This window comes from Nanorana parkeri, unplaced genomic scaffold (genome assembly GCF_000935625.1).
Source record: "Nanorana parkeri isolate BGI_ZX_2015 unplaced genomic scaffold, ASM93562v1 scaffold1343, whole genome shotgun sequence".
NCBI classification, from domain to species: Eukaryota; Metazoa; Chordata; class Amphibia; order Anura; family Dicroglossidae; genus Nanorana; species Nanorana parkeri.
Genome location: NW_017307611.1, coordinates 420515 through 443833, shown reverse-complemented (window position 1 = coordinate 443833; position 23319 = coordinate 420515). Strand labels below are relative to the sequence as shown.

The window sequence follows — 23319 nt, the reverse complement described above, 5'->3', positions numbered from 1 at the left end:
TATATATATATATAACAAAGAAAGGGGATCAAGATATAAAGTTACCTACAGTTACCAGTGTCTGCGTTTCAATGGCCCATGTTAACACCTGATCGTTTTGTCGCAAGCTGTGAAAGCAGAATATAAAAAAACATTTTTGGGCAGATTACAGCACGTTGGACCCATAGACTTCAATGGAAAAACATTTTTCACATTTCTGTGTGCTTTTATTTTATGTGTTTGTCCATTGACTGCAATGTATTTCAATATGTCTGCTAAACCGTGTATCTAATGCGTGCAAAAAATGTACAAAACCCCCCAGAGACACGGTAGATGAAAACGCACGGTAAAATGCGCAAAAGCAGTAATGCCTATGTGTGAACGGAGCCTTACTGTCTATTTTAAAAGCCAACCTTGGGCCAATGTTTCCTATGAGTTCTTGATGCAAAAAGTGATCTGCCAATGTTTCATGCCATTAGTACATAGAGTGAAGAGGAGAGTATTGCGTAGAATGAACCCCTGATGTGAGTCAATAGGGATGATCATCTGCGTACATCATAAGCTAATTTAGAGACCTGTTCAGCTGTTTACAAGATAGGCGAGTTGCAATCCTTTCCTTGTGTGCATGTATGAGGCTGTAACTGCTTCAGAATTCTACCACCAAAAATGAATGTGGCAGAAAAATGTTAGATCTGACTGCTTTTTGCTCTACAGTGCTGATCCAAACACATACATTGTTCGCTAAGTATTGGCCAAACCCTGGTAGGGTGGGGCACAATGGGTCATATTTATTAATTTTATTGTATGGCAAAGCCGTCTTCCCAATCCACACTATACTTTCCGCAATTCTCTCTCTAGCACGTACTAGCTGCCATTATACCTTCCTCACTCCTCTCCTGTACATAATGCAATTGTCATACCATCCATGCTCCCCACCTTGCACATACTGTCCACAGGCACAGATAGAAAAAGTAATAGAAAAACCAGACACCATACTTTCTCTACTACCGTTCTTCCCGTTTAGATATCAAGAGTGTTGTGTTTTTTTTGTTTAAAATCTTAAGGTGCCGATTCTCGTAGAGAATTGCGGGAAATCCCGCGATCATACGATAATCGTACAGTGTATGGAAGGCGTGCGACCGTTTCTACTGTACACTGCCCGTTTGCAGTGATCGGAAGCCCGCCCCTCACTGCGGTCATCGGAAGCCCGCCCCTCAGCGGGGCGGGCTTTCGATGATCCCAAGTACGATCTGCCCGTGCAAGATTGGCAAATCGTACGAGCTTTCAATAAGCTTACGACCATTGCAAGACAAAAGTCTTGCAATGGTCGTAAGGTGTATGGGCACCTTTACTCTCCCTTGTTTATATCACACACAGTCAACACGTTAACCAGATCCTGAGTTTACTTTAGTTCATGCGTACAACCCTTTAGATACATGTTTGAGAAAAGGCTCTGATTGCCTTTTTTGTGAAAATTGTTTTCTTTTCACATTGCTTACCATAGCATTTCCTTCGCTGAATTTTGTGTTGTAAACTTTTTGTTACTGTACCATGTATGTTTTTTTAAATATAAACTACTGTGAAACAAAAAAAGAAAAAACAGACACAGGCTTTAATCGTTCCCTACCCTATACAGAACTAAAAAAAAAAAAAGTCTTTGCCATTTGATACATTTTAATGTTGCCAAATCAAACATAGTTTGGAGTTTTATATGTTTAAATGCAGGAACAAACATCTATCAATTAAAATTAGACTGACCCTCACTATTTAGCATTAGCTTTGATCCCAAAAATCAGAAGCATTGTCTGGTCACTTTTACTGTCACCCAGTATCACAGCCTAGTCTAGTATTCTGGTTGAAAATTTAAGAAGTGGCTTAGGCTATTTTTGGACCCATGATCTCATCTGGCAGGAGATTATCAAACCATTCTGCACAATTTTCCAATTCTTTTGACTTTGTAAAATACACTTTTTAGAGCCTGTTTAGATTTTTCATTGACTTTTGTGAGACATCTATTATGTCAATACATGCAAATTAATTATGTTTGATAAGATAGACCAGTCCACAGGGAATTCCCTGTTGCCCTGTGTAGCCCTGTAAAGTTTTACATTCAGGCTACGGAACATATATATTTGTTAAAAATCAATAATTGCTAAATTTACTGTGGCCACATACGTTGTAGAAATGGTAATTATCTTAAGGGGTTGCCACACATTAAAAATCCATCTTTATTTAGATGCTAATACTGCAAACCCCAAGACCGCATAATCCTGTTTAAAGGACAACTATGGGGCAACCTGTTTTGCCCATAGTTCTCTTCAGGGTCATGGGAGGACATTTGCTCATGTGCTCCGGTGACCCAAAACTCAGTATATAGCGGGCTACTGCCCACTATATGCTGAGAGCACAGGGCCACTCCACTGGTTGATTGACAGCTGGCTCTGCCTCTCTAGAGCAGATCCAGCTGTGCCCACCCGCTCCCTCGTCCATTCAACCAGTCAGCACTAGAGAAACGGAGAGGGGGGGAGGCGGAATCCTTGCGGAGAGCGGTGACTGACAGTCACCAGTTTACAGGGAGAGGATGGGGAATTCAGCGATCAGCAGTGTGTGTTCGCTGACTTCCTGATTAATAGAGACAAGCTGTGACAGATTCAGTGTCACAGGTCGGTTTGAATTATGGGGATGAGTGTTTTACACTCATCCCATAATTCTCCTTTATTCCTCTGTCTAAGGGGGATGGGGAGAGGTTTGTTTCTAATAACTAACCGTTTGTGTTCTGTGCTTGTAGATTGCATTATCACTTGTAAACAGGGCAGCCATCAGAAATTTCGGAGCCCCTTACACACCGCTCCACAGGCCTTTTCAACAGTCTGTCCCACCTAGTCCGCCCACTGGCTTTCAGTGCACTTACTTTTATTCTAACACTGTTACAACTTAATATATGAAGTTGAAATGTGTTTTCCAAGTCATCCATACATTCAATATTTGAGAATAAGAAAAAACATGTTGGGCCAAAAATTATGAAGCCTGCCACCACAACAAGGTAGACTCTAGAGCAGGACCCTACACTAGCACTAAGCACCCTCCCTTTTCACTAAACACTTACCGCCCTCCCTTTTCACTAAACAATAACCACACTCCCTTATCACCAGGGGAGGACTGACCCTTCGGGCCCCTCGGTATGCGATCCGGGCTGGCTGGATCAGGCAGACACGGCCCTCTAATCAGGCATGTTAGAGGGCCGCCCGCTGCGGCCTCCTGAGGACCCCCTTGAGGAGCGAGCGGCCGCCCCATTAGAGAGCCGCATCTGTAGCGTTGCAGGTGGCTAAGAGGCTGCGGAGGGAGAGAGCCACTGAACCTGTGGCCGGGGGGCTTCATTTAGCGGGGTGGGGGGGGGTCAGTGATGGGCCCCCTGACGGCCACGGGCCCTCGGGCATCTGCTGCGGGCAAACTGGATGGTGCGTCCACAGGAGAGCCCCCAGAAAACGGGGATGAATGATCACCCTATACCAGGGTGCCCCCACTAACCACCAAGGAGCCCCCACTGGCCACCTGAGAGTCCGCATTAGCCACTCGAGAGCCTAATTAGGAAGATGTCTCTGCTGCACCCACACACAACCGTGAAACTCTCTGGACCCCTGGTGAGAGCCTGCACAACCCTCCTGGGACCCTGGAGACATCAGGTGGCGAACCCAGAGCAACACAGAGTATGTAGCTTCATATTATTCTGTATTGCTGTAATATGTATTGCTGGGATTTGTAGTCCTATATAGCTGATGCTATTCTGCATTGCTGTATAATGGTATTGCTGGGAATTGTAGTTCCCTATAGCTGTTGGTAGTCTTCATTGCTGTATAATGTATTATTGCTGGGATTTATAGCCCTCTATAGCTGTTTGTATTATTCTGCATTGTTGTGTAATGTATTGCTTGGAATTGTAGTTCTCTATAGCCAATGCCATTCTGCATTGCTGTACGATGTATTTCTGAGATTTATAGTCCTCTATAGCTGGTGGTATTATTCTGCATTGCTGTATAATGTGCTGACATTTGTAGTCCCTCTACAGCTAGGAGTTAGTGGCAGAACTACCAGGGTCGCAGCAGTCGTACACGCGCAGAGCACTGACGAGGCATCCCTCCACTACCAGTGTGCTATAATTTTCCTCAACCCATAAATTTCTCTACCGCATCTCTTCCAGGTGTGCATGTCATGAAGAAAGGGGGTCATGAAAACAGCTGATTCGGATGACTCGGCCCCACTGGAAGTGACACAGTCGAGAAAAGTTATAGAACACTGACTTTGACACTGTCCGGCCCCTCCCACAGTTCACAGCCCAGAAGCATGGACAGCCAGTGGCAGTCTACAGTGGGTGAGAGTGCCTAAGTACTGGACATGGAGCGGAGTAAGGCCAGAACTATGTAGGGAGCCCAGTGGGAGGAGAGCACCATCCCCCAGCCAGCCAACCCTTTCATGGACTTACTAGTGAGTCCTCACATCACCTAACCATTCACACTAGCGTTACAAAACTAGTAGATGCGGCTGTCTTAAAGTGGTGGGGGCAGTGTCCCCCACCTCCCGGGTCCAACAGACTGCTGTTGCCACTTTAACACAGCTGCACCCACCTGCTGGACCTGCTAAAGGTGAGCACGTGGGGTGGCATGCCCATGGAAGGAGCTGCCCATTCACGCGCGTGTGCGGGGGACATCCCACAGGGATCAGACTGTGTGTGATGGCTGATCCCAGAGATGTTGCTGTGTATGTGTCATTCTAACTGCCCAGTCTGCCGTACATTGGATCTGGTCTGGGGTTAAAAAATTTAAAGTGGAACTTTACCTATATCTTCAAATTAACAACAAAGGCAACATTCGCAATGTTTAGTAATGGTCATCTACAAATACTTCTGGATAATGGTTGGCTTTTTATTCTTTGCTTACCTTATTTATCTTATCCTCCCTATTCTTCTCACAATGGCCATGTTTACTAAGGGCAGGCTACTAGATCCCTTTACTTCCTGAAACTCTGGCACATGTGACTAGGATATATGACTATGCACATCATCTCAGGGGAGGAAATGCCTTTCCCTGAGATCCTGTGAGATTTCCCAGCAATGCACTGCTGATGTAACCTTCCCAGGATGCAACATTCGGGCACGAATACATGCATGATTACATGATTTGTGCCAAAGTTGACCAGGAAGTAGAAAAGAAGAAATTGTAAATAAAATAAAAAATGTGTTTTACATCTGATCACCCCTAACTGACCTTGCTAACAAATGAATGTAAGATGATTTCATATCGGTGATCAGGAATTTCACTGGTCTACAAATTTTGGGAAATTATCGACCTCCGAGATAAAATGTGTTAATTCTTACATACAGTATTTTGATTAGATGAATTTGAAAACGTAATAAAGGTGCTGGTTAGTTAAAGTTTTTTCAAGATATTTCACAATAAAGATTTATACACAGGCGAGTATATTTGCCTACAAGGGAGGGAGCTGTTTGATGATCATGATGCCTGAGACTAAAGATTATTACCTAACTGTAATTTACTGTTCTTTTATTGCAAGGTACATAGTTACATAGTTAGTCAGGTTGAAAAAAGACACCTGTCCATCGAGTTCAACCTATAGGGATATGAGAAAAAAAAAGCCTAAACCGAACGCTATGCCCACAATTACCCACTGTTGATCCAGAGGAAGGCAAAAAAAACTCCCTATGAAGCATGGTTCAATTTGCTCCACAGGGGGAAAAAAATCCTTCCTGATCCCATAAGGCAATCGGATATTCCCTGGATCAACATTCTCTCATGCTTAATATACCTATAAGAACTCAATATCCAGTAATAATCTGTGCATTTAGGAATACATCCAGATTTTTTTTAAACAATTAACTGAGCTAGCTAGAACCAGCTCCCTGGGGAGTCTGTTCCACATTTTCACAGCTCTAACTGTGAAGAATCCTTTCCGTAAGCAAAGGTTAAACCTCTTTTCCTCCAGACGCAAAGAGTGCCCCCTTGTCCTTTGCAGTGACCTTAAAGTGAATAATTTGGCACCAAGCTCACTATATGGACCATTTATGTATGTATACATGGTGATCATGTCCCCCCTTAATCGCCTCTTCTCCAGAGAGAACAAATTCAGGTCAGTCAATCTCTCCTCATAGATGAGCTCCTCAAAACCTTTTATGAGTTTAGTCGCCCTTCGCTGCACTTTCTCCAGTTCCACAATATCCTTTTTGTGAAATGGTGCCCAAAACTGAACTGCATATTCCAGATGAGGTCTTACTAATGCTTTGTACAGGGGTATGTCTCTATCTCTGGAGTCTATACCCCTTTTTAATACAAGAAAGTATTTTGTCTTGGTCAGATCTACGCATCATACAGTTACATCTGGTGGCTTGTGAAAGTGTCATTGCCTAACATTTCCTAGGAACAGTTGCGTGATATATTCCCTCAGAAGCCAAGATGCCTCGAAACTGTATAAACAACACAGATAACTTCTGCTACATTTGTTGTGAGGTAACGTTTGCATCTCAAAAGTGCAGTATGACAGCAGTGATAAAAAAGACATACCACCTATATTTTAGATGCAAAATAGGACAAAAGAGTTGGATGCAAAAGAGTTGGGCCCCTCATTATAGTTACATGTGCAACTTATCAGCATCATTGGCTAAACAAGAAGAAAAAGTCCATGCCTTTCGCAGTCCTAATGGTGTGGAGGGAACCCACCAATCATAGTAGCAACTGCTATTTTTGCATGGTTCCCCCAATTGCAAAAGGGATCTCAAGAAAGAAGTGGACCATGGAATATCCAAACAGTCCATCCACACTGCATCCTGTGCCCCATGGTGAGGACTTATGATAAAGACGATGAGCAGGATGCAGCTGATCCGGGGCCGTCAATGTCAGCGGACCCAAACTTTAGCCCACCGTATGCTCCTCCTGAACCACATCTAATTTCACAGAGTGAACTAAATGACCTGGATAGGGATTTGGAATTGCCTAAGAGTAAGGCAGAGCTACAGGGCTCCAGATTACAACAGTGGAAACTCTTGCAGAGTGATGTCCAGGTGTCCATTTTCTGTGATTGCCAAAAAGATCTGGTTCAGTATTTCATAGTGGAAGGTGATTTGGTTTATTGCAATGATATTGATGGCATAATGACAACCCTTAACATTACCCACAATCCAGATGAATAGAGATTGTTCATAGATTCATCTAAAATGAGTATCAAAGCTGTTTTATTGCACAATGACAATGTTTGCAATCCGTTCCTGTCAGGCATGCAGTCCACATGAAAAAAAACATACGAAACCATGAAACAGCTGCTGAGGTGTATAAACTATGAGGAACATCAGTGGCAGCTCTGTGGTGATTTGAAAGTTGTTGCCCTGTTGCTTTGCCTACAGGGTGGATACACAAAGTACTGTTGTTTCCTCTGTGAATGGTATAGTCAAGCCAGAGATTCTCATTATGTCAAGAAAGACTGGCCATCATGACAGTCTTGGGAACCAGGAAAACAAAATGTTCAAAATCCAGCTCTTGTTGACTCTCAGAAAATGTTGTTACCACCGTTGCATATAAAGCTGGGATTGATAGACTTCGGCGCATGCGCGAGTCCCGCTAGGATGACGGCTTACCGGGTGAGCTCCGCACCACGGCAGCCGTGATACCTCGTCCCCAGGCATCCGGCGGCTATATGGAGATCTACTGACCCGAGGTGTAAGGCCCGCGAAGTGGTGGTTTCGCTTCCCTTTCCCTCCTAAGCTGGTCAAGTGCCGCGATTGCTGGTCGCATATTAGAGAAATGCCGGCTGGCTCCTCCCTCTGAGCGGTGACACCTAAAAGCTGCGCCGGTTATCAAGTGCGCGGGGCCTGACTGGGAGAGTGTGGAGATACCTTTCTGCAATCGATCGAGCTGAGTCAGTGCACACTGGAGGTGGAAGGAGCTGGACGACGATCCACTTTAGAGGCCAGTTTTGCCTGCTGAGAGCACCAACCCTTTCAAGTCTCTTTATGCATGCTGGAGATGCTGGATATATGAGCTGGTCACAGGTGGAATGGCATGTACTAACTAAAGCTTTTAATACCACTGTGCCAGTGAAGTGTATGAACTGATCTTGCTTTCTGATGGATCCAGTATAGGGATAGACAAGGAATTATATATGCTATTGCTAACTCTTAAGGAATATATTAAAGGTCTAACATACTTTAACTTAAATTATCTGCTATTAAGCCTTGGAAAAACAATTCAACGAACAACAACCTGATTGGGGTTTTTTGTTTTTTTTCCGATTGGCAAAACCCCATGTAAAGACCTTTAGTAATAGATCAGAATATAGACCTTGATGCTGAACTAGTGACCGGTAATTTTAGCATTTTGTGGGACTGATCTCTTTCCTCTGTAGTGAGGGATTAATAAATATATCTACAACATCTGATATACCTCGATGGCTGGGGGGAGACCCAAAAAGTCAAGAAAACAGACACAGAAGCAACGGCCTGAGACCCAGAAATCCAAGATGGCGGCAGCATAATCTCCTTCTTCTATACAGCAGAGGCAGTCGCGAGTCGGGCACAGTGATGTGGAGGATTCCTCTGACTCTATGCATCAGACCACAGTGAGTACAGACTCCCCTGATCAAAAATCACCTGCTTCTACTGTTTCTCTGATCGAACATACAATAGAGGAGATATTATCTAAACAGAGGGTTTTCTCAGTTGATTATAAACCTTCCTGTGCATTGAAGGGGGACCAGGCCTTAATGGACATGGCTGACGACTACCCCCTGATTACCAAACTGTCTGATATGTTCGACAAGGGGTTAGCGCGTACCGCAAAACAAATTACAACAGATATTAAAGCGGATTTACAGGAGTTGGGCACTCGGATCGATGCTATTGAGCAAAAAGTAGACACTACGGTCACTCGCATTAATAAAAATACAGCCTATATCCAAACTGTACAGACCCAACTAGATGATGCCCTGGCTAAAATTGACGACCTTGAAAATCGGTCTCGAATTTGTAATTTCAGGATCAGACGACTCCCAGAGTCGATTACCGATCTAGAAGCCACGGTCAGATAATTTTTAGAAGACATACTTCCTGATATAACTGACCATAAGCTAGAACTAGATAGGGTTCACAGGGCGCTTATTGCACCCCGCCCTGATGGCCCAGCCCGGAATATCCTTGTTAAAACACACCATTATCAAACTAAAGAAAGGTTGATGGCTAAAGTCCGGAATATCCCTGAATTACAGATTGCATCTCACCCGATACAAATTTTTGCGGATATTTCCCTGGTTACTATCCAGAAAAGGAGAACCTTAAGGCCCCTTTTTCAAATCTTATCAAAGCATGCTATTAAATAGAGATGGGCCTTTCCAATACGAGTACACTTCTTTCTTAAGAATAAACCTTATTCCTTTGCTACCTTTGCAGAGGGTGAAGTGTTGCTCTCACAATTGGGCCTGTTTGCAATAGAACTTTCACAACAAAGCAAAAGTCCCCCTCAAGCTTCTACCAACAGTGGAAGTACAACTGTCCCACTGTCACCACTTTGGGACCGACCAAACTCACGTTCTTCAGCCAGAACCACCCCGAAATAATGAGAACCTATGGAGGATAGAATAACAGTTTTGCATCAATTGAGAACTACATATCCTCATAGGGGGACTGGTTGATATTCTATTACAGGAAATGGTTTAGCTATGTCTTGAATATAAATTTTATTTTGTGTTAAACTAGATGGCGTTTGGGTACACGTTGTATTGCAACTTAGTCTGAGTAAGGGCTGTGGGTCTTCGGCCCGTTTGGGCTGGATTTCGCCCCCCTCTGACGCTTTGTTGGAGGAGGTCCCACTGCGCTCTGGGGGGCCCGGTTGGGCGAACGCCAGTGTGCGTAGCCCAGGGCTAGAATTGATGACCCACAGCCGAATTTCAATATTAACTGGCAATTAAATAGGGACTGTGTAGGGTTCTATTAGAGCAGTGGTTCTCAACCTGTGGGTCGGGACCCCCTCGGGGGTCGAATGATGATTTTCCAGGGGTCGCCTAGTCAGAAAAAAAAAAACACCATAGGAATGCATAGCTAGATTCCTATTGGCTATTTCACTTTGCAAAAGCCAATAGCAAACTAGCTATTGCAACCGCCCTCTGATGCTGCCAATCAGCAGAGGGGGACCTGAAGTTTGGCACGTGGAGCTGCGAACACGCCCGAGCCCATCCCTATCAGTGACAGTACTGCGGAGTATGTACCTCATACGTTATATAGCCACACACTTTAAATCCAATTCTTCTAGTTCCAGCTGCAGAGCCCGATCAGGTCTTTGCCTATAGCAGTGGTTCTCAACCTGTGGGTCGCTGTGCAAGGTGAGAGTCCTCCTCAGCTCTCTCCTAGCGCAGCAGTGTCAGTTCTCCCGCCACGCCTCCAGATGTCGCTGCAGCAGCCGCGTCATCCCTAAATTTTACCTTTGGGGGTCACCACAACTTGGCAAATGTTACCAAGGGGTCCCGGCCCTAGAAAGGTTGAGAACCACTGTATTAGAGGGTGGTGGGAGGCACAAAGGGTTTTTCGGGGTATGCACCAATCACGCTAAACTAAATAGTGATATGATTTTGGAATAAATAATTTTTTTTATTTTTTTTTGTGACCTTAGGGGTAATGCACAGCTTATTGAAGTGCACAGAGCTAAAGCACCTACCTATTTAGAGGGGGATGACGATACACTAATTAAAGTAATATTCACTATGTGTTTTTTTTTTAACTGAAATTAAGTATTGTTTGGATTTAAGTATTGTTTGGATTTCACATATTGAGTTATTTCAATCAATTGTAGTAATCGAGTAATAATTATAAATGGAGGACAATAGGTTTACTTAGTAGTCTACTGTCACACATAATGGGAAACAATTTACCTTTGGGTTTATTATGAACAAAAATGTCACTTGTTTAGATGATGTTCACTTGGGAGGAGGGGGCTTATTTGGTGGAAGGCCTGATTTAATTGCAAGTTACTGGGACTTGACCTGCAGACACAGATGCGAGTTGCGATATTAGCTAGTAGTTATTTAATTAAGAAGCTCTGGCTAGGATTGATCTTGAGAATCGATCTCGGAGAGTCAATTTTAGGACCAGAGGACTATTAGAAATTTTTTTTAATTTTTTTTTCTCTTTCCGTTATATTTTTGATAAGGGATTTTAATTATGTACTATCTTAGGTGTTATATAGAATTTGTGAACAGAAGGTTTTTATTGGGATTGAGTGATTAAATGGTTACTCACAGTTAATTTATTGTGTTATAACAAAATATCTTAAAAGGTGATTTATGGTGTTTAATTAGTTAGACAAAATGTTATTATTAGTCACTAGGTGACAATTATTAGTGTAAGCTATATAATTAATTAGGGATGCACCGATACCGATACAAGCATCGGTATCGGCCGCGATACCGAGTATTTGCATGAGTACTCGTACTCGTGCAAATGCTCGGATGTCTAAAACGAGTACCTGTGTCCGCCATCTTCCACCGCCGCACACAGCACACAGGACCGCGTCTGCATTCATTCAAGATGGCCGCGATCTCCTTCTCCACGGGCGAACGGCCGAAAGCAGACTCCGCCTTCAATTCCTCTGTCCTCACTCGTGATTGGTGGGGAAGCCTGTCAATCATCCAATCGGCCAATCAGCGTGAGAAGAGGCCGGCATTGACAGATGACTAGGCTGTGACACGAGGGGATGAAGCAGACGGAGACGACGGAGAATGAATCATAGCTGAGTGAATACAGCATGAATAAATATAAAATAATTGTTTTTTCCATTGCTTAATCAATATTATATAAAATAAAGATTCATTTATCTTTGACCATGCTGTATTAATATAACATGGGCCAGCTGTTAGTTGTGTGAATGAGGTCTTAAGCTAAATTAAGGTTTTTTCACTTTTCTACACAATTCCATCTGCTTCCATCCTATCCATACGCCATCCTGTGGCCTTTTTTCAAATGGCACGTTGAGATTTTACTAACTTTTGTTGAGTACAACTTTGTGACAATTTAAGCAAAGTAAACTTATTTTTTGACAGTCATGTTGTCTTTTGAGTTACAGTTCTTCATAATATTAAGAAACTGACCTAAAATCATTATTTTGTATTGCTTTGGAAAAAATGTGATCTGCCCCTTTAAGAAAAAGTATCGGTAATTGGTATCGGCGAGTACTTAAAAAAAAGTTTCGGTACTCGTACTCAGACCCAAAAAAGTGGTATCGGTGCATCCCTATAATTAATGAGTTTATTTGGATCACTTAATATTCAGTATGTATCATGTAGGAATCTAAGCATTGAATAGAAGCTATGGGATATTATAAATATAAATCCAATTATTCAGTTACCATTTTGATTTGTCTGGTTGAAGTGTGGTAGCCTGGACTGTTTAGCTATTGGGTTACTTTTGATCAGCTTATAAATGCAGATTATAGATTGTAATGTATTTTGGGAAAGAATAGCCGCTTGGTTTTTTTTGGTTTTTTTTCTTCTCTTTTTTTTTTATTAGCTGTTACATACCTGGGGCGGGGTTAGGCCGCCGATGGTAGTCGTTCGCCTCCACTTGACTCGACCATTGGGGGTTTCCCCTGTTCGCGCCAAGTGAGCTACCCACAATGGGTAGCGTTTAAATTGTGGTTCATTGTATGGTTTTGTGTCGTGTTTTCCCCTGTCTTTCCTTTGTTCTATCCTTTTCTCTCTTTCTTTTTTCTTTTTCTTTTAATATATAAGATCTGGGATCGTAAACCGGGCATATTCTGTCACCCAATACCGTTCGTTTGGTTGTGGCCAGCATTGTGGTGGGATTTTTCGGCACCTCCATGATGTTGACAGGCATACCCCTTATGTTAGCAACACATAACACTAGGGGCCTTAATTCTCCAATCAAGAGACGCACAGTTTTTAATTACTACCACTCCCAGCATGTGGATGTTGTGTTTCTGCAAGAAACACATTTCCCCAGTCTCTATCAGCCTAAGTTCCTTCACAGGCACTATCCACAGTTTTATCTAGCCAATGCAGGTGATAGAACTAGAGGAGTGGCGATTCTCTTTTCTAAAGCGGTGAGTTTTTTCATCTTGAATTGGAGCTTAAGGACCCTGAGGGTCGATACTTGCTGGTAAGGGGACATATTGAGGACCGCCTGTTTACATTTATTTCATATTACGCCCCCAATTCCGCTCAATTAACATTTTTTCGTTCAATGCTGAAAACCCTCCTCCCTCATGTGGCAGGTAACCTGATATATGGGGGGGGGACTCTAATATTGCATTAGACATTGGCATAGATAGATCACACGGGGATAAATGCTGAGCTAAGCGTTCATCCAAGATGGGTATGGGCTTAGCCCGGTTATTACATTACCGTTCTTTGATGGACACTTGGAGAGAACTGAACCCCACTGTGAAAGATTATACTTATTATTCCCCAGTCCATTTGAGTTATTCGAGGATTGACCATTTTTTCGTTGTGCCCTTGATTTCCTCTTCTAAAATTAAGGTAATACCTTGGTCGGATCATTCTATGGTTCGTCTATCACTGTCGCATATGAGAGACCCAGATAGATCCTTTTGCTGGAGATTAAACAAGTCACTTTTGAGTGACCCGGCTCTATGCTCCATGTTAGAATTTCAACTTACCTCCTATTTCCAAATTAATATCATGCCTACTGTGTTCCCCATAATGATCTGGGCGGCACACAAAGCCACTATTAGAGGTTGGCTTATAGCCTATACCTCTAAAATAAAAAAACAGGCCCTGAAGCGTATAACCGAACTAGAAGCCACTCTTCAAAAACTGTCCAACGACCATAAAAATACTCCAACACCTGCACTGCAGCGTAGCCTGGAGAATACCCGCTTGGAACTTAATATGCTTCTGACAACGCGTGCTGAAAAGAGCTTGCGCTGAACTGACAATAAACATTACTCTCATAGAGACAAAATTGGCACCCTGCTTGCGCATAAACTATCCCCGATACCTCAAACACACTGAGCCCCCAGGATACGTTGTAAATCTGGCATCTATACCCTAAATCTAAAGAACGTACTTCGAGAGTTTCACAACTTTCTTTCCTCTTTATGTAAATGCCCACCTGTGACTCCATCCTTGGCAATAGAGTCTTTTCTCCAGGAGCTCCCCCTTCCTTCCTTGTCCTTCGACCATCTCCAACTCATGGAAGGACCAATTTCACAAGCTGAAATAAGACTAGCCATTATGCAAGCTAAGGGCTCTTCGGCACCGGGCCCAGATGGTTTTCCCTCTTTATATTATAAAAATTTTTCGGATAACCTGGTTTCACACCTGGAGTCATTTTTTAATGCTCTGAATTCTCTGGATCCCCGCTGCTCTCCCCAGCGGGGATCCGAGAAGAAGTGAAGGAACCGGCGGCGGGGGAGGGCGGAGGACGGAGCCGCTGTCACAGAACTAATGAAGAGCGGTGAGGAGAGAGAGAGAGAGACGCTCGGCCAGGATCTGACAGCCGGCGCCTCTCTCTCCCGTCACTGCTCGTCCCTTCTGTCACAGCGGCTCCGCTCAGGCGATCGCACTGTGGGCGAGGGGCCTGCCTGCGGAGCCTGGCTGCGGTGCCATTGACTTCAATGCACCGCCACGCCCCCTCCCGCCCCTGAATGCAGGTGTTTTTTCGTTGGTAGATCTCAATGAGCTCGTCATTTGAAAAGTAGATCTCCAGACGAAAAATTGTGGGCGCCACTGCTCTAACCCATCGGCTCAGATTCGTCTTCAGGGGCATCTCTCTGAACCCTTTGACATTTGCACGGGCACCCGGCAGGGATGTCCCCTATCGCCACTGCTTTTCGCAGTGGCGATAGAACCCCTCACCATTGCCATCCGCAATTCGGCTAATGTTAGAGGGGTAAGCTGTGGGGGAGTAGAACATAAATGTGCACTTTTTGCGGATGATTTATTGCTTTTTGTTACATCTCCTCTTATATCGGTCCCCAATATTCTATGAATTTTAGAGGAGTTTGCAGCGGCCTCTGGACTTGGGGTCAATGCCTCTAAGTCAACGGCTCTCAATGTTAACTTGCCCTCTGATGTTTGGACACACCTTATCCAAGCCTTCCCGTTTACTTGGTCAAATGACTGTTTACAATATCTGGGGGTTAAACTCACACCGTCCTATTTGTCCCTATATAAATGCAATTATGTCCCACTATATAAACAATTAAAAGCAGATGTAGACAGGTGGTCCTCTTGTACCTTGTCGTGGATTGGCCGCATACATGCGCTAAAGATGACCCTCTTGCCAAAAATATTTTACTACTTTAGAGCACTGCCTATAGCTATCCTTAGGGCTGATCTGTTGTCTTTCCAATCATATCTTATGCGGTTTATTTGGGGCCAGAAATCCCAGAGACTTTCTAAAATTATCATGCACTCTCCTAAAGAATTTGGAGGATTGGGGGTCCCTAACTTAATGCTATATTATAGGGCGGCTAAATTGGCTCAGTTATCTTCTGTATATTTTATAGGATACCAGCCGGATTGGTTAGCACTAGAGTCGGCCTCGGCATCTGGTACACCGGTGGACGCTCTTATGTGGACCACCCCTAGATGTCGCCCGGTTGTCCTCACGCCGACTCTGTCCTCCTCCGTAGCTTTATGGGACCGTCTCCGGGGGCTTTATGGTTTGACATCGACACACACTCCTCGGGCACCAATAGTCTGCAATCCTGCCTTCCCACTGGGGACTCAAGCACGAGCATTTCAGTGGTGGACTGATAAGGGTCTATATCTTATTGGTTGTTTTTTCAAGGACCGCCAATCTCTCACATTGACTTACTGCCTGAACACCTTAAATATGACCCCCACTGAGATGTTTCGGTACAGACAACTTCATCACTTTTTGAAGTCTTTAGACCTTCCTCCAACAGATTCTCAATTTTTCACCCCATATGAACGATGGTGCATGCAGTCAGATACATCACGTGGAGGAATATCTCTTATTTATTCATCTTTTTTTAACTCCTCCTCCAAGCTGTCTTATATGTTGTCTTGGGAGAAGGAATTGCAGACTGAGTTGCCTCTGGAGTTGTGGCATACATGCTGTTCCAGGTTGACTAAAGGATTGTTAAACGTATCCCTGGTCGAAGCTAATTATAAGGTATTCTCACGTTGGTATATGGTGCGCGCCAGATTGGCGGCCATCTACCCTGGGCAATCGTCTTTATGCTTTAGGGGGTGTGGTCTCACTGGAACAATGCTACATATATGGTGGGAATGCCCATGCATCCGTCCATATTGGAACAGGCTTTATGCCTTGATATATAAAGTAGTTTGCATCCGACCACCTCGTGACCCACAGTATGCCCTATTAAATCGTCCGCTCCACGGTTTGTCCAAGCCTGAAGCTGAACTATTGTCATTCTTTTTCTTGGCTGCCAAAACTCCCCTGGCTCAAGCCTGGAAAACCCAAACCGTCTCGTTCAAACAAGTCACTGCTAAACCGTCGTGGATAATGATACATGAGAAAATTAATAGTATTATCAAAGACACTAGGGATAAATTTGAATGGATTTGGAACCCGTGGATGCAATATCTACAAGTTCTTCAGCCTCCGTAGCTAAACTGGGTTGTCACTATATCACACTATACTTGCCATGTCCTGGATACTTTCCCGGTCCTTTTTTTATTCCCCCCCTTTTTTTTTTATTATATATTTCCCTCCCCCCTTTTTTTCTTCTTTTTCTTTATTTTATTTATTGGTCTTCTCATATCGCTATTATGAGCTCATTGTAGAAAGGCTAATTTTTTTTTCCTCTGTGTAAGCATCGGATATGTCTCTTTTTTCATAAAGGTCAATGTTAAGCAGATACAAGACCTGTCCTGTATATATGTCTATATGTATCATATGAGATGTCCGGTGTTGTTTTCTTTCTGTCTTGTCTAAAATGTCAATAAATAAAAATGTAAATGTAAAAAAAGCTGGTATTGATGAAGAACTTTGTAAAGGCTATGGACAAAACAAAACCAGGTTCCAATATCTCTATGAAAAGTTTCCAAGACTTAGTGAAGCCAAAATCAATGAAGGCGTCTTTGTCGGTCCACAGATTCGAGAACTTATCTGAGATTACAAATTTGATCATCTGTTGCGCGGCAAGGAAAAGAAGGCATGGCAAACCTTTATGTCCGTGGCAACAGAGTTTCTCGGGAACAGCAAGGCAGATGATTATGAAAAACACGTGGAAAATTTGCTTAGGTCCTATAAAGCACTTGGTGGAAACTTGTCACTGAAAATAAACTTCTTACACTCGCATTTAGACTATTTTCCTTTGAACTGTGGGTCAGTGAGTGATGAGCATGGGGAGAGATTCCACCAGGATATCGTAGGCATGGAGAAAAGATACCTAGGGAAATGGAGTCCGTCCATGCTTGCCAATTACTGATGGAATCTCTCCAGGGATGATCCTACTGCAGTTCACAAGAGAAAAGCCAAAACTTGCAGTTTAGATACCGAATAAAGATGGAACCTCATCCTTTAATCTGAGCTTGTCAGTTTTTCATGCAAAAAGCATGAAAATGTTACGTGAAAAACCAATAAATGAATGGAAAGTAATGTTATTGTTATCAATAAAAAGTTAAATTTATAATGATTGGTGTGTCACCATTCTCATTGCTAGATCACATTTTGCAGAAAAGTTATGGAGCATAATCACACATTCCCCTTGTAATTTTGAATTATATTGATGCAATTTTGACCTGAAGCTGTATCTTGAAAACTGGAGCTAATTAATATTCAGGACTTAATTTTCCTTTATTAGTAACCCATTTCTGGTAAAATCCAGCTACTTTAATTTCCGAGGCTTCCTCCTAGACCAGTGAAAGGGGTAAAGGTCCACTTTAATGTGCTACACATTTTAATTTTGCAGTTGATATAAGTTGTTACTGTATATACACAAATCTGCACTCAACTGTTTTGGTCCAATAGATGTCCTAGACATAAGAAGAGCTTGTTTCTTCTTGAAAACAAGGTTCAGCCTATATTAACAATGTGTATTTCATAGGGATAGTGGGAATGGCCTAGTCTACATCAGACAAACGGTATTTGATGGCTTCTTATAATCCTCACCATGTAATTTGTGATCTGTATGTCGCTAGAGATTCACCAAAGAACACTTATGTGATCACTCTATCATATTTTATTTTCAGATGTTGCAGCTTCGTTTTGTGAAAGGAGGCTTAACCTTGCTGGGTGTTAAACGTCTATCTGTGCTCAATGCAGCTTTCCAGAGCACTCACCGTGTGGAGTACAAACCTATCAAAAAAGTGTTGGTTGCCAATCGAGGTAATTATAAGGCTGTTTTAAACTGCACCATCCTGTTTGCCCAGTTAGAATAGCTTTAAATAAACATAATGTTTAGGATAATTGTGAAAAAAGTTTTCTATGGGCAACTTTTTTATTAACCCTTGCAACTTTTTTATTAACCCCCATACTTTTGTCTATTTGCAAAAACAACAAAGTTATACTCACCTAAAACTCAGAGCCACCTGTCTTCTCCCCCGCTGCAGCGATGGTATGTGCCTTGGCGTCCTCATGTCCTATACATGTATAGGACGTGATGACTCACAGGACCTTAGACGGTTAGAACGGAGAGGGAGAGAGGCTGGAAGGGACCGGTCTCAGAGCCAGCCGGCTCTGAGGATCAAGTGAGTATAATTATTTTCTTTTTTTTTGCACCTAGATGAAAATGAGCACTCAACCCTTGCAGTGTGGGGATAACACCACTTAAAGGGTTAAGAACATTTTTGCCCAGAGTTCTTCTTTAAAAAGCTTAAACCTGTCGCATACCTGGTTAATTCAAATTGAGCATTTGATGGAAAATTTGATTTCCTTCAGTTCAAACGGCATGCTAAAACAACCAGTAAAGCCGTCGAAAAAGGCAAGTTCTGTACTTGACCCTGGTGGACTTCCTGAGCCTGCTCATTACATAAAAGGGACCAGTAGAGATAAGGTTGGAGGGTCATAGAGCCAAGTTTGATTTTTAAAACAAAAGGTTTATATTTCCATGAAACTTCAGCTTCCATTATCTTTGAAATCTTTGTTTTCACATATGATTTTCACTGAAGGTAACCTCTGCTTATGCAGTTTCTCATTTTATGTACAGTTTGAATTACCCAGGTTTGGGACAGGTTTACTTTTACCCTTTTATTGCTATGACTGTAAGGGCTATGGCAGAATGGCACTGCTTGAAGTCCACTGAAGTTTCAGAGGTTGTAGGTTTTTGCCTCAAAGTCGTGAGTGAAATATATCTAACTGTAAATTGTATTTAAATAAAACACAGAATGACAGTGGAGAGAAAAAAATATTTTCTTTATATAAATAAATAGGGCTGCAGCTAACGATTATTTTCAAAATCGATTAGTTGGCCGATTATTAAGTTCGGTTAATCGGATTTAAAAAAAAAAGGCTTGAGTGATGGACTACTAGTTTTTATTGAGATTGTAGTCCATCACGGGAGCAAGCTTGGAGCGGTGGAAGTAAAAAAAAAAAGTGTGGTGTGCGATATAGTACATTATACAGCGGCGCAATGCAGAATACCAGCAGCTTTATAGGAATACAACAAATGCCAGCAATAGTCCTTTATACTATAATGTACTATTGCTGGGATTTGTAGTCCTCTATAGCTGGTGCCATTCTGCATTGCGCTGTATAATGATTGTACGGCGCAATACAGAATACCATCAGCTATATAGGAATACAACAAATGCCAGCAATAGTCCTTTATACTATAATGTACTATTGCTGGGATTTGTAGTCCTCTGTAACTGCTGGTATTCTCCATTGCGCTGTATAATGATTATACGGCACAATGCAGAATACCACCGACTAGATATATATATATATGTTTTGGTCGGTGGTATTCTGCATTGTGCCGCTGTATTATACAATGCAGAGTACCGTGCACAATACAATCAAATGCAGAATACCAATGTATAATACAGCGGCACACTGCAGAACACCAGCAGCTATAAAGGAACAACAAAGCCCAGCAATTATACAGGCTGTTTAATGCATTATTGCTGGAATTTGTTGTTCCTCCATAGCTGCTGGTGTTCTGCGGTGTGCCGCTTTAAAAAAAAAAAACAGGAAACATTAAAACAGGTCCCCCTTACCTGTTTCTGAACCCTTGTAGGTCGCTGCGGTGGGGCGGCGTGCTCTGCAGGCATGTGTCCGGCTTAGCGTGTGTGTGCGGCGGGTGTGGTGTACGTGGCGTGTGGGCGTGGCGTATGCGGCGTACGTAGCGTAGCTCGTGGATGGAGCCGTGAGCTGCGGCGAGCGGGACATTTACATTTTAGCCGACGAATCGACGATGGAAAACGTTGACAGCGTTTTCCATCGTCTATTTTAATCGAATAATTGTTGCAGCTCTAGAAATAAATATTGTCAAGCTGAGGATTGTATTGATTTTGTCTTTATATATTGTTCCAGGTGCCCAGTGTTGTGTAGAAGTATTGTAATGGAACAGTACTGCGTTCTTTACTGCCATGCTCTGCGTTCTTTAGTACCGTGCTCTGCGTTCTTTAGTACCGTGCTCTGCGTTCTTTAGTACCGTGCTCTGCGTTCTTTAGTACCGTGCTCTGCGTTCTTTAGTACAGTGCTCTGCGTTCTTTACTACCGTGTGCTGCGTTCTTTACTACCGTGTGCTGCGTTCTTTACTACCGTGTGCTGCGTTCTTTACTACCGTGCGATGCGTTCTTTACTACCGTGCGCTGCGCTCTTTACTACCGCACTTTGCGCTCTTTACTACAGTGCATTGCGTTCTTTCCTACCACACTCTGCGTTCTTTACTACCGTGTGCTGCGTTCTTTACTACTGAACAGTATGCTCTTTACTACGCTCTTTACTTTGCTCACCAATGAAAACCCTTTCTGAATGTCATCTACACCATGTGTATAGTTCCATGTATAGCGATCAGCAGGGCACTTTTTGAGTGGCACTTTATGAGGCTATTTCAAGCCTCACTTCTGCTCTGTAGCATTCAGAAATCCCCAGCTGAGCCACACAGGAGAGGCTTGAATTAAGTGATTTTAAGCCTCACTTCCGTGGCAAATCAGTATCTTTTAGACCCGCTTCTGTGCTCTCTTCTTTTGGTGCGGCGGTGCCCCTTCTGATCCACCATGGAGGTGAGGCTTGAAATCACTTCATTCAAGTCTCTCCTCCATGACAGATTAGAAGGGGCACCGCTGGGAAAATATAAGTGAGCCCAGAAGCATTTGAAGCGATTTGAAGCCTCACCTCTGTGGTAGATCAGGAGGGGTGCCTGACATAAGAAGAAGAGAGCCCAGAAGTGTGGGGTGGGGGCGCGGGTATGTGGATGGAGAACTTCTCCGGGAGGGGAGGGGGGATATTAACTCTGAGTCTTTGCCCCATGTGACTGAATGCCTAGCTTTGCCACTGCCCACACTGCTGCAATGGCTTTCCAAGAATGTAAATTAAAAACTCAGTGAATGACTGCATGGAGGAGCATAGAAAACTCCGAATGGATGTGATCACATCAATTCTTAAAGTTTTCTATGTTCCCTATGCTATTGCTTAAAGGCCTGTCAATTAGATCATCCGTCTCTCTCAATACTGGCTTTTTTTTCTTCCTCGTAAACTGTACCCTATTTACCCATCTAATGCGGACTAAAACTGAACTGAAAGTTCATATTCATGAGTACTTCTGAGTTTAGGGCAGTGTTGGGTGCCAGAGGAGGAGGAGACCAAGCACTCTCTGTCCTCTGTTTCTTTATCCAGCACAAAGGAGAGATGGGGAGACATTAGGAGATCCCCGGGGGTTTTGTCCTTTAGTGACTGCTCTCAAGTATAAAAAAGTATTAAAAAATACACAAACAACGCCACTCCACGTACACTCACACAATTTTTGTGCTGTGTTTCAGTGTGGGACATGCTTTAAAATGCATTTCGTCACTGAAGCCCATTCATTTTGAGCTGCCAATACACCCCAAAGCAAGAAAAACTTACAGAACCCATTTACATCTTCGCGGTGTGTTATTGTTTTCAGTTTCGCCTGGTAATCTGTATTGCTTTAAGCCAGCCTTAATGAGCTTAAATGTGCTTAAAAATATACATAGCACTTTTTCTCTTCCGTTTATTGAAGGACACAGCAGAGATGGGAACTAGGCAGTGGCAAACCCCCCATCTGCTTGAAGTAGCTCAGTTTTTTGCATAGTGTCAAGCAGTAAGGACCTAAGCTCCCTGCTGGGAGTCAGTTCCCTTTGTTGTGTTTTTTTTTTTAGGGATTTTTTTCTCCAGTCTGCAAGACCTGCAACCAACTGCCTTGCTAGGTGACAGGCAGGATAATAAAGATCCTTGTAGTCCCACAGTTCTGCCTTAGTGCATGCAACAGCCCTATTCTGATTAGGGAAGCCTGTGAGATACCTTGAGATACCTAATGGGGAGGCAACTGCTGTTGTATTATCTGTCGAGCAGAAGTCCTACTGTTATTATCTGTCGAGGACTGTCCTACTGTTGTTGCTATTGTCCTGCTTTAATGCAGCACTGAATATTCCTTTAGAGGATACACTGGTGTTTAAGGATCTGACTGTTATATGCTGGGTATTCTGTTCTAAGCACTGGATGACCGGAGTGTTAAACCCCCTTCCTGTCCAGGCCATTTTTCAGTATTCAGTGCTGCGGTACTTTGACATTTATTCCGTCATCCAATGCTGTGCTGAAATTAATTTTATACAATTTTTTGGGAACGGATAGAGCTTTCTTTTGGTGGTATTTAATCACCACTAGCGTTTTAATTTTTTTACAAATTTTCTGACAATTTTGGAAAAAAAACTGTTTTCCCTACATTATGTTAAAAAAAAACATTTGTCAGTACCCAATTTTTTGGCAAAACATAGTGTCACATCGGGTAAATGGACACCAAACATCTCGAGCTTTAAAATTGCGTGCGCCCCCAAAATCGCAAAAAACACCATGCCTAAAATTGGCCATAGGTGACGCTTTAAAAGCATTTACCACTCATCACTTTAGTGTTATCAGTGATTAATGGCCCTAAAATATTGCTCACACTTCCACATTCGCGTCAATATGTAACGTGTGGTGTAATCGTTGTTTTCGCATGTAGGCGCACCTGACGTGTATTTATGTTTATATGTGCGTGCACGCGGGGGGCCTTGAATTCTTTTTTTTATATATATATATGAGAATTTTTTTAAACTTTTTTTTCACACTTAACGTTATTGCTGTCACGTTGGAGGATAACAAGCCCCCTATGTGATAGCCAATATAAAGTCGTGTCCAAAAGTTTTGAGAATGAC

General features: G+C 42.9%; 1 protein-coding gene across 1 annotated transcript in view; it reads left to right on the top strand.

Annotated features, from left to right (window-relative positions):
- Nucleotides 1–8593: 8593 nt before the first annotated feature.
- Nucleotides 8594–23319, top strand: part of LOC108797816 (pyruvate carboxylase, mitochondrial-like) — a 433030-nt gene continuing 418304 nt past the window's right edge. Inside the window, exons 1-2 of the mRNA XM_018569492.1 lie at nucleotides 8594–8598; nucleotides 18193–18328. Of these exons, the coding sequence (XP_018424994.1) occupies nucleotides 18193–18328 (136 nt within the window). The 5' untranslated portion in view covers nucleotides 8594–8598. The remainder of the gene's footprint in view (nucleotides 8599–18192; nucleotides 18329–23319) is intronic.